At 37.6% G+C, this 17,050-nt stretch overlaps 1 protein-coding gene across 1 annotated transcript in view; it reads right to left on the reverse strand.

Annotated features, from left to right (window-relative positions):
• Positions 1-10,758: 10,758 nt before the first annotated feature.
• The window catches only part of LOC131957422 (uncharacterized), a 13,805-nt gene continuing 7,513 nt past the window's right edge, over positions 10,759-17,050 (reverse strand). Inside the window, exons 3-6 of the mRNA XM_059322219.1 lie at positions 12,221-12,306; positions 11,748-11,844; positions 11,361-11,576; positions 10,759-11,066 (exon numbers count right to left, since the gene is read on the reverse strand). Of these exons, the coding sequence (XP_059178202.1) occupies positions 10,968-11,066; positions 11,361-11,576; positions 11,748-11,844; positions 12,221-12,306 (498 nt within the window). The 3' untranslated portion in view covers positions 10,759-10,967. The remainder of the gene's footprint in view (positions 11,067-11,360; positions 11,577-11,747; positions 11,845-12,220; positions 12,307-17,050) is intronic.

Raw genomic sequence — 17,050 nt, forward strand, 5'->3', positions numbered from 1 at the left:
GATTTGTTCTTAGCTATGAGCCAACAAAAAGAATTCAGGGCAGATATTGAATCAAAAAAATGTTATCAGTGGCCAGAGGTCGTACTTTTACGATTGGGATTTAAGTATGTGTCAAGTAATGACAAGATATCAGTATATTTGATTGTTGGTGTTGTCAAATAATGACAAGATATCAGTATATGTGATTGTTGGTGTTGTCAAATAATGACAAGATATCAGTATATGTGATTGTTGGTGTTGTCAAATAATCACAAGATATCAGTATATTTGACTGTTAGTGTTGTCAAGTAATGACAAGATATCAGTATATTTGTCTGTTAGTGTTGTCAAATAATGACAAGATATCAGTATATTTGTCTGTTAGTGTTGTCAAATAATGACAAGATATCAGTATATTTGACTGTTAGTGTTGTCAAATAATGACAAGATATCAGTATATTTGACTGTTAGTGTTGTCAAATAATGACAAGATATCAGTATATTTGACTGTTAGTGTTGTCAAATAATGACAAGATATCAGTATATTTGACTGTTAGTGTTGTCAAATAATGACAAGATATCAGTATATTTGTCTGTTAGTGTTGTCAAATAATGACAAGATATCAGTATATTTGACTGTTAGTGTTGTCAAATAATGACAAGATATCAGTATATTTGACTGTTAGTGTTGTCAAATAATGACAAGATATCAGTATATTTGACTGTTAGTGTTGTCAAATAATGACAAGATATCAGTATATTTGACTGTTAGTGTTGTCAAATAATGACAAGATATCAGTATATTTGTCTGTTAGTGTTGTCAAATAATGACAAGATATCAGTATATTTGACTGTTAGTGTTGTCAAATAATGACAAGATATCAGTATATTTGTCTGTTAGTGTTGTCAAATAATGACAAGATATCACTTTTGCCTGACTGTTGGTGTTAGTTTAAAATTGACCGCGTGGGATACGAGTAAGTTGATTTGAAGATTTAGTCAAATCGATAATGTTAGATTTTGAGATATATCCAGGATTAGGTTTAAACAAGGTTAGCTTTAGTATTTGGCTTTAGGTCTATAAGTTTATGTATACATACGCTTACTGATAGGGTTAAACACTAAGGTTAGTTAAGGTTTAGTTTATAGTTTATAGGTATCGTAAAGGTTGTTCTCAAGTGAGGAGCTAGGATTATGTTTTTCTTTTGATACGAAATCTATTAGCTTTTATGTCTTGTTTATGCTAATGTCATGGTTGAGTTTGTCAACACCGAACTTGAAATTTTTTATTAAATAAACATTGTAAACGAATACTTGACGATTTATGTATAATAAATCAGATAGTATCAGTGTTTGCAGTCTTGGATTGTAAATCTTAGCCGCTTGTATTAATGTTTGCACTGTATCAAATGGTTTAATTGATCACTGCCTAATTTGTCGGTACCCTCGCACATTACCCTGCTCCCAATCACTGATCTCATTATCAGACAACCAATTAGAGTACATGTTTGGTTCAGGCGTACGGCTTTTATTAATGAGTCACGAGGATCGAGTAAAAAAATTAATGAGTGACGAGGCTGGAGTAAAAAAATTAATCAGCTTTGCCATTAATTTGTCAATGAAAAAAGTTGTCCATAATAATGTAGTTCTTTGTTTATTAATATAGTTTGGGGTTCCGTTGTTTTGAAGAAATTCTACCCGGCTATATATAACACAACAAAGCGATTGATTGGGATAGTAGACTTATCAGGCTAATTTAGGCCAGTAGGTTGAAAAGTTTAATTAAGGTTATCTCGCGGTGACGTATGTTGTTTGTGAATTGCTTCAACACATGTATAGACGTCGGGTTGTGATTTTTTTAACATAAAGGTTGACACAACAAGGTGGGGGTGGGGTGGGGGTGTACTGTGTGCCACAAGAACTAACCTTTAGGGTCAGGTCCCACACGTTGTCGTCTGCTTATCTTCAGCTAACGAGGAAGCTAACGATCAGTCGCCAGCATCGTGTGGGTAGATGAAGTAGAGCTCACCATGCATAAATTCTCCCTTCAGACCAAACGATCCATAGGGCAGGTGAAGTAGAGTTCGTACAACATACGTTTAGAAAATAATTCACTGTATCAAGCTTGTCTAAAAATATGTGAACGAAAGTTTATGAATTCCGAGCAGTATATAAATAACTCGATCTTGTAGAGCCGACAAACTACAACTGCAATGGTGAGAAATATTCTAACCCCGACTGCACTCCTACATAGACTGCGTATCACGAAAGGGGAGAGAAGCAAATATAAATTGTAAATTGACATGTTTTTTAGAGCTGGTAATCTCCCCTGCATCTGACGGCTCATGCTAAACATGTGTTTGTGAATCATTATATGTTAATTAAAAGCCAGGTGTCCCTATTAATTAATTTTAATAAACATCACTGTTTACCCTAAGGTTAATTGTCATGTGTGTATGACGTGTGTGAAGGTCGCAAGGTTGTTTACCTCGACAACATCATACTTGTCCTTTTTTTCCTCAACTTCTACCTCATCATGCTAGTTCATCCTGCTAATTCTTCTTGCTACTTCATCTTTCTAGCACGTTTTTTACCTCATTTTTCTACCTCATCTTTTTACTTCATCTTTTTACCTCATCCCGTGACCTCACCACTTTTCTACCTCACCCTGCTAGTGCATCAACCGACCTCAGTTAAAATTGTGCAATTATTGTTCTAGCACATATGACGTATGAAGATTTACATAAAGCGACAATTTGTCAAAGCAAAATGTTTCATACCTTTGTCTTCGTTCGTAATTGTTATATTGAACGAGATTTCTTCCAACAAAATTATGTATTTAACTTGCTATGTACCATTAGTTCAACCTGCTTTTCTTTTTGGATTTGCTTATGCAGCCTTTACTCATCAAAGAATAAACTAAAAGACAGCAGGTGTGCACTTTTCGAGTTGTCTCTCCAAGATGGCTGTCGAACTCCCCGGTGGTTCGAAATAAGTAGTATTTACAAACAACAACCGTGAGCTTTACCGACCTGATCAGTCCTACCACCTAAGCAAATGTTAATTTGCGACGAATAATACTGAATGTATATTCTTTAAACGAAACGTTTATAGTGTATGTAATCCTAGCTTTGCTTCCTTTTTACTTTCTCGTATACAGAGTATAGAGAAAGTATTGTAATCGTGCACAAAAATCACATGCAATTTTAACAGTTTTCATTGTTTTACACCTCAGTACTTCATCATATACGGAGTATAGGTAACTTATTTTAATCGGGCAAAAATATAATGCAGATTTATCAAAGTTTTGGTGTTCTATGCGTAATTGAGTCGAAAAAACTGGGCTTTGCATTTCTGTCCGAATGCTTGTATGTGTGTATGTGTCTATGTATGTCTGAACACGATAACTTGAGCACCGTTATAGCTAGGTTGATGAAATCTATAATATAAGCGGCCAAATAGTGTGTCAGTCCTTACTTCAGTCATCTCTATAGATTTTAAAACCATAAAAGTAAACATCACACCATGCAGTGCTTTACAGTGCATCGCAGTATCTTAGTAGAGTATGGTTTGTTTATATAACGACATAAAGTTATTTCATAGTTGCCACTGTTTTTACTCTTTTGCATAACGTAAAGAAAATATAAAATACACGCACATTGCTGAAACATATTAAAAGGATCAATGGCAAATATCATATTCGTTTATATTCCTAAAAAAGGCGGAAAAATTTTCATAATAGTAGGTCGAAAAAACTAATTAATCCAACTTTTTTTTTTAAATTTTTGCAGGGGAGGTAATTTAAAAATAAATTTAACTCATCAATAATTGAAGTTATTTTTTGTATTACTACCGCATTGATTATTATATGTTAAGGTTCATAATTAAAATAGAAAAATGTTAAGATTATTTATATTATTTTTTAATTAGTCTATGGTCTCTCAAAATCACATTTTTTTTTGTTTTTGATTTTCGGAAAGCGTGTTTTTCGGTGGTGATTCTAATTACATTGCCAATGTGTTTTATTAGAACCATAAAATTAAACACCACTTGCCGTAAATTTATTTGCATTGCATTGTTTTATTGTAAGTTATAAAGTAGGATCTATTTAAGTGACTTTTTATGCTGGAAAGGCTCTATTTGGGCGCGGGCGCCTAGGAAAGCGTGTCGTTTGGTGGTGATTCTAATGTTGTGGTTATGTTGTGGTTGTGTCGTGGTTGTGTTGTGGTTTGTTGTGGTTGTGTTGTGGTTGTGTTGTGGTTGTGATGTGGTTGTGTTGTGGTTGTGTTGTGGTTGTGTTGTGGTTGTGTTGTGGTTGTGTTGTGGTTATGTTGTGGTTGTGTTGTGGTTGTGTTGTGGTTGTGTTGTGGTTGTGTTGTGGTTGTGTTGTGGTTGTGTTGTGGTTGTGTTGTGGTTGTGTTGTGGTTGTGTTGTGGTTGTGTTGTGGTTGTGTTGTGGTTGTGTTGTGGTTGTGTTGTGGTTGTGTTGTGGTTGTAATGTGGTTGTGTTGTGGTTGTGTTGTGGTTGTGTTGGTGGTTGTGTTGTAGTTGTGTTGTGGTTGTGTTGTGGTTGTGTTGTGGTTGTGTTGTGGTTGTGTTGTGGTTGTGTTGTGGTTGTGTTGTGGTTGTGTTGTGGCTGTGTTGTAGTTGTGTTATGGTTGTGTTGTGGTTGTGATGTGGTTGTGTTGTGTTGTGGTTGTGTTGTGGTTGTGTTTTGTTTTGTTTCTTTTCTGATGGAAAGGCTTTATTTGGGCGCGGGCGCCTAGGATAGCGTGTTGTTCGGTGGTGATTCTAATGTTGTGGTTGTGTTGTGGTTGTAATGTGGTTGTGTTGTGGTTGTTTTGTGGTTGTGTTGTGGTTGTGTTGTGGTTGTGTTGTGGTTGCGTTGTGGTTGTGTTGTGGTTTTGTTGTGGTTGTGTTGTGGTAGTGTTGTGGTTGTTTTGTGGTTGTGTTGTGGTTGTGTTGTGGTTGTGTTGTGATTGTGTTGTGGTTGTGATGTGGTTGTGGTTGTGTTGTGGTTGTGTTGTGGTTGTGTTTTGTTTTGTTTGTGTTGTGTTTTTTTTTGTTTTGTTTCTTTTCTGATGGAAAAGCTCTATTTGGGCGCGGGCGCCTAGGATGGCGTGTTGTTCAGTGGTGATTCTAATGTTGTGGTTGTGTTGTGGTTGTGTTGTGGTTGTGTTGTGGTTGTGTTGTGGTTGTGTTGTGGTTGTGTTGTGGTTGTGTTGTGGTTGTGTTGTGGTTGTGTTGTGGTTGTGTTGTGGTTGTGTTGTGGTTGTGTTGTGGTTGTGTTGTGGTTGTGTTGTGGTTGTGTTGTGGTTGTGTTGTGGTTGTGTTGTGGTTTTGTTGTGGTTGTGTTGTGGTTGTGTTGTGGTTGTGTTGGTGGTTGTGTTGTAGTTGTGTTGTGGTTGTGTTGTGGTTGTGTTGTGGTTGTGTTGTGGTTGTGTTGTGGTTGTGTAGTGGCTGTGTTGTAGTTGTGTTATGGTTGTGTTGTGGTTGTGATGTGGTTGTGTTGTGTTGTGGTTGTGTTGTGGTTGTGTTTTGTTTTGTTTCTTTTCTGATGGAAAGGCTCTATTTGGGCACGGGCGCCTAGGAAAGCGTGTTGTTCGGTGGTGATTTTAATGTTGTGGTTGTGTTGTGGTTGTAATGTGGTTGTGTTGTGGTTGTTTTGTGGTTGTGTTGTGGTTGTGTTGTGGTTGTGTTTTGTTTTGTTGTGGTTGTGTTGTGGTTGTGTTGTGGTTGTGTTGTGGTTGTGTTGTGGTTGTGTTGTGGTTGTGTTGTGGTTGTGTTGTGGTTGTGTTGTGGTTGTGTTGTGGTTGTGTTGTGGTTGTGTTGTGGTTGTGTTGTGGTTGTGTTGGTGGTTGTGTTGTAGTTGTGTTGTGGTTGTGTTGTGGTTGTGTTGTGGTTGTGTTGTGGTTGTGTTGTGGTTGTGTAGTGGCTGTGTTGTAGTTGTGTTATGGTTGTGTTGTGGTTGTGATGTGGTTGTGTTGTGTTGTGGTTGTGTTGTGGTTGTGTTTTGTTTTGTTTCTTTTCTGATGGAAAGGCTCTATTTGGGCACGGGCGCCTAGGATAGCGTGTTGTTCGGTGGTGATTTTAATGTTGTGGTTGTGTTGTGGTTGTAATGTGGTTGTGTTGTGGTTGTTTTGTGGTTGTGTTGTGGTTGTGTTGTGGTTGTGTTTTGTTTTGTTGTGGTTGTGTTGTGGTTGTGTTGTGGTTGTGTTGTGGTTGTGTTGTGGTTGTGTTGTGGTTGTGTTGTGGTTGTGTTGTGGTTGTGTTGTGGTTGTGTTGTGGTTGTGTTGTGGTTGTGTTGTGGTTGTGTTGTGGTTGTGTTGTGGTTGTGTTGTGGTTGTGATGTGGTTGTGTTGGGGTTGTGTTGGGGTTGTGTTGTGGTTGTGTTGTGGTTGTGTTGTGGTTGTGTTGTGGTTGTGTTGTGGTTGTGTTGTGGTTGTGTTGTGGTTGTGATGTGGTTGTGATGTGGTTGTGTTGTGTTGTGTTGTGTTTGTGTTTTGTTTTGTTTGTGTTGTGTTTTTTTTTTGTTTTGTTTCTTTTCTGATTGAAAGGCTCTATTTGGGCGCGAGCGCCTACGATAGCGTGTTGTTCGGTGGTGATTCTAATGTTGTGGTTGTGTTGTGGTTGTGTTGTGGTTGTGTTTGGTTGTGTTGTGGTTGTGATGTGGTTGTGTTGTGTTGTGTTGTGGTTGTGCTGTGGTTGTGTTTTGTTTTGTTTTGTTTGTGTTGTGTTTTTTTTGTTTTGTTTCTTTTCTGATGGAAAGGCTCTATTTTGGCGCGGGCGCCTAGGATAGCGTGTTGTTCGGTGGTGATTCTAATGTTGTGGTTGTGTTGTGGTTGTAATGTGGTTGTGTTGTTGTTGTGATGTGGTTGTGTTGTGTTGTGATTGTGTTTTGTTTTGTTTGTGTTGTGTTTTTTTTGTTTTGTTTCTTTTCTGATGGAAAGGCTCTATTTTGGCGCGGGCGCCTAGGATAGCGTGTTGTTCGGTGGTGATTCTAATGTTGTGGTTGTGTTGTGGTTGTGTTGTGGTTGTGTTATGGTTGTGTTGTGGTTGTGTTGAGGTTGTGTTGTGGTTGTGTTGTGGTTGTGTTGTGGTTGTGTTGTGGTTTTGTTGTGGTTTTGTTGTGGTTTTGTTGTGGTTGTGTTGTGGTTGTGTTGTGGTTGTGTTGTGTTTGTTTTGTGGTTGTGTTGTGGTTGTGTTGTGGTTGTGTTGTGGTTGTGTTGTGGTTGTGTTGTGGTTGTGATGTGGTTGTGTTGTGGTTGTGATGTGGTTGTGTTGTGTTGTGGTTGTGTTGTGGTTGTGTTTTGTTTTGTTTGTGTTGTGTTTTTTTTGTTTTGTTTCTTTTCTGATTGAAAGGCTCTATTTGGGCGCGGGCGCCTAGGATAGCGTGTTGTTCGGTGGTGATTCTAATGTTGTGGTTGTGTTGTAATTGTAATGTGGTTGTGTTGTGGTTGTAATGTGGTTGTGTTGTGGTTGTGTTGTGGTTGTGTTGTGGTTGTGTTGTGGTTGTGTTGTGGTTGTGTTGTGGTTGTGCTGTGGTTGTGCTGTGGTTGTGTTGTGGTTGTGTTGTGGTTGTGTTGTGGTTGTGTTGTAGTTGTGTTGTAGTTGTGTTGTGTTGTGGTTGTAATGTGGTTGTGTTGTGGTTGTGTTGTGGTTGTGTTTTGGTTCTGTTGTGGTTGTGTTGTGGTTGTGTTCTTTGTTTTTTTCTTTCCCAAGTTGGTACATTTTAAAAAGATTCGTTTGCATTTGTGTTTCTATTGTGTTTGTTTTTGCGTTTTCTTTTGTGTTTGCATGTTGCATATGTGTTTTCATTTATGTGTTTTTTTGCGTTTGCGTTTGCATTGTATGTGTGTTGTGTTTGTGTTGTTTTTGTCTGTGTGTTGTGTTTTTGTTTATTTTTTTCTGTTCCAAAATTGGTACATTTAAAAAGATTCACCGTGGCGGAGCACGGTTATGCAGCTAGTGAATGTATAAAGTACTAATTCACTTTTTCTACGAGATTATATTCCATTTAAAAAGTTTAAGTAATTAAAATCTATTAAAAATCATGTCTATATCCCGAGTTTAGTATTATACTAGACTTACCCGTCATCCCTTGGATGCCTGTGGGTTTCGGGGGTCATCCATACATGACATCACGTCTGTGAGTTATCATCACAAAATAACCAGACCTCACATTCAAAAAAGACGTTTTTTATCTTTTAAAAACACCGATTTCGGCTGAGCATGGGTCTGACCACACTATCCCTTCATATACTGACGTCACAGGTGACCTACTCAACTCTACTTCTACTGCCCAGTGTCCCGCCAAGTCTCAGACAACACGTTTTTGTCGTTAAAAAAAAACGACTCCTGGCGAGTATGTCTCTGACCACAGTATCCCTTCATATGCTGAGGACAAAGAAACAGGTGAACTCTACTTCATCTGCCCTGTGTCCCGCGAGGTCCCGATAGGTAACTTCGTCATTCACGTTTAAAAAAACAGAAATCGATTAAAAAAAATTAATTTTGTCTTGAGGTGTCCCGAACCCCTACCACCCGCATGGTAGCCAAACCAGCGTTAAATTTGTCGTATATTGTAGTGCAAAGTAAGAACCAGTTACGCGAATAGGTCCTATTATTTTACATTTAATTAGGGTTGTGTTGTGGCCTATATAAAAAATTAGCTAATTCCATAGCTAAACAAACAAATATTTATATAAAATAATTAAGGCCTGAAATAGTTTAGTATATAGATTCTAGTTCTAGGTTCTAGATGTAGAATATACGTTAAGTCTAGATCTAGATGTAGAATTTGTCTATATTCTAGTTTTTGCCTTAACTATCTAGATCTAGATCTAGAACCTAGATAGATGATCATTGAGGCGAAAAAAAGATTTATATAAAATATTTAAGGCCTGAAATTGATTCTAGATGTAGAATTTACATTAAGTCTAGATCTAGAATTTACGTTAAGTCTAGTGACCTAGATCTAGATCTAGATTCATATATTTTTCTTCCTTCGACAGCTGATCTGTAGATCTAGAGCAGGGGTCTCCAAACTTTTCAGACCGAGGGCCGGATGGTCTATCAAATATCAGTTCGGGGGCCAGAGTTTTTCAAGGCATATCTTCGGTGTTATGGAGCCCCCCCCCCCGAAAAACGTCCACCACCCAGCCCCCCCCCCCCCCCTCCCCGCCAATAAAATATAATTTATATATCAATATATACAAATTTCAAGTGCCGACCCCCCCCCCCCCCACCCCAAGAGAAAAAAATCTGAAAGAAACACTGTCGGGGCCGACAACACACTCGAGGTCCAAGTTTGTTCTCAAATTATTCTTCACGTATTCTATATCTATGGTTGAGCCCATGTGACCTTAATTCGCCATCTTCACCACAGGATTCAGTACACTGCGAATGTCCATATATTTAGCACTCAAAGCTTGCTGATGGATAATAGAGTGCAGGAGCATTGGTTGTAGAATGTTTTTCTCATTTGCGTGTCCAACCAAGCCTGTCTTTATGCAACTAATGTACTTTTCCCCATCAACAGTCAGGTAACTGAGGTTAGTCCAGTCCAAGTTATAATCAGCAAATGTTTTATTTAACTCTCCGGTAAAAGTGCCATACATATTATGTAGTGAAGCTAGCTAGTGTGTTATGTTCATGTCTTCATCCACACCCCTAAAGAACACAAACAGTTAAGAGGTGGAACAGCTTTCCAGCGACTCATGCATTGCAATTAAAATATAGTGAAACGTGCTTGCATTTCGAGTCACGATGTTCTCATTAATGTCTGCAACATGTTGGGCAATGGTATTTGCACCCAAGGCTACATTTTCAAATTGTTATAAATTTTCTGGGCAAAGTTCTTCAGCCACCTCTAACAAACATTTTTTCCCGTGGACAAAAAGATCTCCGCGGGCCGGATGAGAGGATCTTGCGGGCCGCATCCGGCCCGCGGGCCGTAGTTTGGAGACCCCTGATCTAGAGAAATCAATTGTAAAACTAAATGAAAAAGACAGTTGAAAATTGATATAAGTGTTGGAACGTAATAAATACAGCAAACTGACGTATTGTAAAAGTTATAGCCGACAGAAAATTAGCTTTATAACGCGTTAAAGATCTAAATAGGCTACGAAATATTGTATTGAAGCCGTCATTGATTGTACTAAAAAGTAAACAAAAATAATGTGACGTCACTATTCCGTCAAAGTAAGGCCATTGTTTGAAACTTTTAAAATTAATGTGGTTAATTTACCAATGAATAAATAAAAAAAAATAATTAACGTCTTTAAATAAATTTGTGATTAACAGTCTGTCTGAAAACAAAATTGTTCTCTACCTAAATACTATTTTACAGCTCTACACAGAGTGCAGATTCTCTCCAGTAGCAAATCAGACAAACAAATAAATATTCAAACATGTAAACAAAGTTGCATTTTAGTAGTATGTAGATAGATAGATAAGAATATTCGAGAATGTTTAGGGGAGATCATTCCTGTTTTTTTTAGGTGTAATCCCTAGAATAGTCTTGTTGTTTAATGGTCAATTAAGAATATAGAAAAGCTTTAAAAATCTAAGTGGAATTACTTTAAAGGAAAATTTATCAAAGAAAAGTTTACTGTAGTTGTATGTAGTTTTTAGAGTTAGTTGTTAGAAAACGTGGGGTTCGGAACTTTGTTTTCGTTTCTTTCTTTACAGAGGTATTATCTTTTTCGCCACATTTATACATTTAGATATAAAGAGTAATTGAGATGTAGTTTAATAATGAGATATGTTTAATTACACCCAGCTTTATTAAATTAAGCATCTTTATGGATATAGCTCAATGTGATTATAATTAAATTTCGTCAAATGAAGACAAAACATTTCTTTCTTATTCTCTCTGCTTCGTGATAGCCTCATCGGTCGATTGTCATTAAAATACATGTTTCTGACGGTATAGACGATATACACAACTAAAACTATAGATAAGAACTCTGATGTCAACTTTTTAAACTAAGACAAGAAACATTTCCAGTCCTCAATGACAGCGTCTTGAAGGTTAGACCTTGCAACCTGCACCTGGTCATCCACAGTCTTGGCGACGCTGAGCACCTGTGATAGAAATACGTTTATTTCGTCTTGTGATGTGTTGTTGTTATTCTTTTTTTTAATTATGGAAATGTGTAGACTTTATTTTAATTTAGTATTTGCTACTTTAATATAAAATATTTTAGTTAAAAAAGAAACGCTAAGAGAAACTGATACACATAACAGTACTTAGGATGGTTACAGACAGAGTGTCTAAACACGAGCAAAAGGACCCTTGTAGCGCCCCAACGGTCAGTCTAGATTACAGGAAGAAAGAGGAAGACACAAAGTTCAGACAGCCTAGACTACAGTCATTACCTTAGACAAGGCTGACCGGAACCAGGTATAGATTGAGTAAACTATGGCCGCGAAACATTTTAAAATCTGACAGACGAACGTCAGACCACGGCGTGCAATAAGAGCTATGGTCAATGCAATGCAGCTCACAAGTCCTGTGAGGACATTCGTCGCCTTCCCCATCAGCTCTTTGCAGATGTCAGACAGTGATTCCTCTGTCACGTCGGTGGAATCTAACTAAACAATACAAACAATACAAACATAAACGTTAGACAGGTAATGCTAGTACAGTTATAAGAGAAATTACTCTATCTACACTGTCACATTATCATTATTTATACGCCATACAGTCACACTGTGACAAACTATCACCCTAAAAAAATTCAATGCAGATAGTGTTCGACTGACCAGTTTAGCTGTTTCTTGAAAATCTTTATCCTCAGCAATTTTGCTGGCGTGCTCAGCAAGTTTTTCAGCTATTTTAGTGTTGTAGGTTTTTCCAACCCTGTATATATATATATATATATATATATATATATATATATATATATATATATATATATATATATATATATATATATATATAGGGAGAGAGAGAGAGAGAAAGAGAAAGAGAAAGAGAGTCAAGTACCACTTCCAACTACCGGAATAAGTTCAAAGGCTGATAAAAGCCTGCGCTTTCAATTACATTTTGTCTTCCGCACTTTAGTGGCCCTTACATAAATGGCTTTCAAGAAACCGGAAATACCACTGTCATACATTACTGACATAATGGAAACATTATGTTAGTTGCAGGAAATTTTTTTCAATAGTTGAACATACGATCATAGATAGAACAAAACTAATACAACACACGCTGACTTTGACACACGTAAACTAACCGTTTGCTGTGTTCTACAGATATCTTTGCAATGCCTATTTTGGCTGCTTCGTGGATTGTTTCTTGTGTAATCCATTGATGGTCTCTCTAGTATTGAATACAAAACATTATAATTACAGTACTTAAATACGCAAAGCATTACAAGCTAACACAGAACGTCTAACCAACCAGAAATTTGAAATGGTTGCTTAACTTATTGTTATTTATAAGTCAGGGAGAGGATAGGGAGGGGGAGTCTCAAAAGTTGGACCTGAAACACGGATAGTGGCGATTTTTTAATGATACACTTAACAGCTGGAGCTGAAAATCGAGATTTGAAAGAAAACATGATAATCATTTAGCATGTAGGCCTATGATATAAATAGTAGGAAGAGACACTAAAAATTAGGCATTGTTTCCTTTTAGACAACTATATCAATAACAGGATATGATTTTATTGCAAAATTAAATAAACCTGAAATTCACTATAATTTTTTCGCTATTCTGTCTGTCTAACTGGAACGCTCTAGAGAAAACACAAGCAAAATATAAACTTTCACATGCAAAAGAAAAACGAAAGTCGTAGAAAGTTTCACATAGAACATATAGGAAATTTTCAAAACGAAACGAAAAATGTACAGTTCTAAAGCCGGAAAAGCACACACAATAAAATGACGTAATTGATTCTAGAGTAAAAATAGAATAAAAAATCCAAAGCCAAAAAATACACAATAAAAAATGTCTGAAAAGAAACACTATCTGCATGATTAAGGTTAAGCGGCCAAAAGTACAAAACGGGTCTAGATAATAGTAGAGTCGACATTTAGCCTGTATAAACCGGAAATGAGACTAATGTTTTTTTCAAAGCTCATCGAAAAAGAATGAAGTCATTAATTCTAGAGTAAATAAATATAATGCCACAAAAATAATGACGTCATCGATACTCGATAATAAAGACACTAATAATACCGCCTGATTTATTAACTGTTCTACATTTAGAGTTTCTTTCAGGCATCTCTTTGGGTAGGGGAGAAGAGCCCCCTCCCCCCCTCCCACCCCATCGAAGAACTTTTAACGTCTCCCACCACCCAACACCTAACAAAATACGATTTATAAAGAAAATATATTTTTACCACTGTCAGCTCCCCGCCCACGTCCCGCAGAGAATTTAATTGAGGTTTAGTGGCCAAAAGTAGGAAACGGGTCTAGATTATAGAAGTTGGGTCTAATTTTATTCTGTATGATCTACAAATGCGACCTCTGTTTCTTTCAGACCTTTTTGGGTGTTGATGGGGGGGGGGGCGGCTTAAATTTTTTGGGGGGTGGGGTGGGGGTTATAGGGGCTGTTGACGTTCTTTATGGGCTCTTTTTGTCAAGTTTTAGCTTAGGTGTAAGATTAAGGGGTATGACTACGACTATATTTGGTATGAAAGTGCAGTAACTACGTGCAGATCAATGCTAAATCCAGTTAAAATGCCGAATCTGGATAAAAATACGTTTTCAATTATATTTTCTTTTCCAGTTAAATTTGAAGTTTAGGTGCGGATTTTGGTTTTGGTTCCGGATTAGAGAAAAAGACAACACTATCAATCTAGCGCCCGTTGTATTTCTCTCTTAACGGGTCATTTATCTAGTGTAAAATATGGCAATTATTACAGTAAGAAGAACGCAATATCAAATTAAGGGAAGTAACTCATGTATCTTAAGTAATGCAGTATTTTTCATTGTTCATTTCCTTTAACGTGTTTCCTGGACAATAAGAAACATGTAGGTATTCTTTGTCGAGAAAAGTAAAATTAAAAATAAAATCAGATTAAAATAACATTGATAGATAATTTACAGTAACTAGGAACCAAAGTGTGCTGTTAAGAAATCACTCATTACCAAAGACAGTAACAAAAATCTTTAGATACATTTATACAGACAAAATATGACAAAATCACTATCAAAACTATAAGGCTATAAGGCGTTGGTAAAATTAAAAACTATCGGTACCATTGTTGTGTTTAAACAAAAAGTAAATTATTCCCCTTTACTTAGCGGAAGACGCATACCTTTAGTCTTAATCATGTGAAGACATGCAATGTGCATTGGAGAAGAAGAAAGTAATTGTGCCGGCGCATTGAACTCCAGACCAAACAATGTAGGCCTACATCTTATATTGTCCGCTAATAATTTAATACAGGTAAAAGATTTCAACCATAGCCCAATAATAATTACAAAATTGGCTAAATGTAAAATAAAATTAAAAAACAACAGTCTAAACGTAAAATCTATAATAATAGTTTCGCTGTCTGTCTATCTATCTGACAAGAACGCTCTGTCTGACAAGAACGCTCTAGAGAAAACACAAGCAAATTAAAAACCTGCATAGTAATTCGAAAAACGAAATATGACGTCGACACATTTAGCATAGAGTAGAACATAATCTCAAACCAGAGAGTGCACACAGTAATATGACGTCATTGATTCTCGCGTAAACATTGAAAAAAAAGGAAATTTTGTCTAATCTAAATGGTTTGCGTGAAGAGTTTCTTGCATATAATTCTTCGGGTAGGGGCGAAGCCCCACCCCCCGCGTAAGAACGTCTGAGCCCCCCCCCCCCCCTCCCCAACTCAAAAGAAATTTCTTCATCGATACTCTATAATAATATTACCGCCTAATTAATGTGTCTAATCTAAAAAGTGGTTTTCTTGCAATTTCTTTAATGCAATTCTTCGGGTAGTGGCTAAGCGCGACACAAGTGTTTCTTTCAAACTTTTTCCTCCCCGGAGAGGGGTGGGGGTGATTGAAATTTTCGGGGGCGGGGGTAGGATTTTCGGGGAGGGGGCGGACACTGGAAAAAGTATATAATTATATTTCGTTGAATGGGACGGTAGACATGTTTTTTTGGGGGGTGGGGGTGGGGGAGGGGGTGGTGTGTGGGGGTGGGGGGGGGGGTGGGGTGGGGTGGTTTCCTCATCGATACTCTATAATAAAATTACCGCCTAATTAATGTGTCTAATCTAAAAAGTGGTTTTCTCGCAATTTCTTTAATGCAATTCTTCGGGTAGTGGCTAAGCGCGACACCAGTGTTTCTTTCAGACTTTTTCCTCCCCGGAGAGGGGTGGGGGGTACTTGAAATTTTCGGGGGCGGGGGTAGAATTTTCGGGGAGGGGGCGGACACTGGAAAAAGTATATAATTATATTTCGTTGAATGGGACGGTAGACAGGTTTTTTTTTTTGGGGGGGGGGGGTTGTGTGTGTGGGGGTGGGGGGGGGGGGGGGGTGGTGTGTGTGGGGGTGGGGGGGTGGGGTGGTGTGTGTGTGTGGGGGGGGGGGTGGGGGTGGAAGGTGGTGTGTGTGTGTGGGGGGGGGGGGGGTTGGGGGTGGTGTGTGTGTGTGGGGGGGGGGGGGTGGGGTGGTTTTAGTTTAGAGAAAAGAGACAGCACTATCAGCCTAGCGCCCGTTGTATACTTCCTCAACGGGCCATTTTTCTCGTTTGCTATAATATAGTTATTTAAATAGTAGTGTATTATTATAAATTTCAACAAAATAATTATTTTCTCCTTTTTAGTGCATTATTACATAAAAGCTTGTTATTAAAACGTTTTCATGCATTTTTACAAGCTTTTTTTAAAACATGCTTCCTCTTTCGTCAGTCTGTTGACAGTCTGTGTGTAGTCATAGACCAAAACGGGAGAGCAAAATGTCTGGCACTTCTAACTGACAGATTCATTTTAAAGTTGGCACGGGCACGTAGGTCAAGACTTGAAGACTATCTAATATGACATTAAATTTGAATTGATTGGACGACAAATTAATATCTTATGAATTATTTAAAATTTTCTCAAATAAGTTTCATCATGTTCATTTGGTGCGTAATCGTTTTTAGTCATACATATTAGTCAGTGGCGTAGCGAGGTCGGGTGTCACCCGGTGCGGCACTTAATGGTGTCACCCCCCCCCCAGAGGCGTAGCGACCCTTCCCGGGGACAAGCTTTCAAATTTTCGATTAGCACCCCCTCAAACTTTCGATTTGCACCCGCCCCCTCAAGTTTTTCTCTATATATTTTGCTATTTTTTGCCTTGGTGTCACCCCCCTAAATGGTGTCACCCGGTGCGGTCCGCACCCCCCCCCCCCCCCTCGCTACGCCCCTGATATTAGTAAATGTATCCAATTTAATAGAGTCCTTGCATATGACATCACGGATCGTTCAGGATGTAAACATTCGTCATCGCCGTGTAGGGCCTATAAGTCCACATTCAAAATGGAGATCTGTGCTGCGAAAGGTTGTGTTGCTCAAAGTGGCAGATTTAAAGGAATTCCTGTATTTCGACTGGTAAGGGTTAAATTAAAACAAGGTGATAGAGATCGGCAGTAAACAGAGAACGTAGATGTTGTCAATTTTTACCCAATATATATCGAAGCGGTGTGAGTGAAGCAGTGGCAAATAAAATGCGAATATGTTCCTCGACACTTTGTTTTTAGTAGGGACAATAAGCAAAAAAAAAAATCATTTTAATTAACAAAATACATCTGTTAATAAAACAAATATGCTCGGCCTTCACAAATACTAATAGTAATAAACCAAAGTCAAAAGTAATAATAAAATTTAAATTGGAATATTCATTTATTATTTAGATCTATAATCTAGCTCTAAATGTTGGAAACGAATTTAGATCTAGATTTACGGTGATTGGCTCCGCTAATTAGACATAGAATCTAGAATCTACTTATTTAATTAAAATTTAGATCTATATTCGATTAAAAATACAACAATAATATATTTTTTTAAAATATGCCTTATAATAAAAAAATGTAATTGTCTCCAAGATCTAGAATCTAGCTTTAGATTCTAATCGCTTTATT

The sequence above is a fragment of the Physella acuta genome, unplaced genomic scaffold (assembly GCF_028476545.2).
Source record: "Physella acuta isolate Inbredline_101_S28 unplaced genomic scaffold, ASM2847654v3 ptg001239l, whole genome shotgun sequence".
In the NCBI taxonomy this organism is placed as follows: Eukaryota; Metazoa; Mollusca; class Gastropoda; family Physidae; genus Physella; species Physella acuta.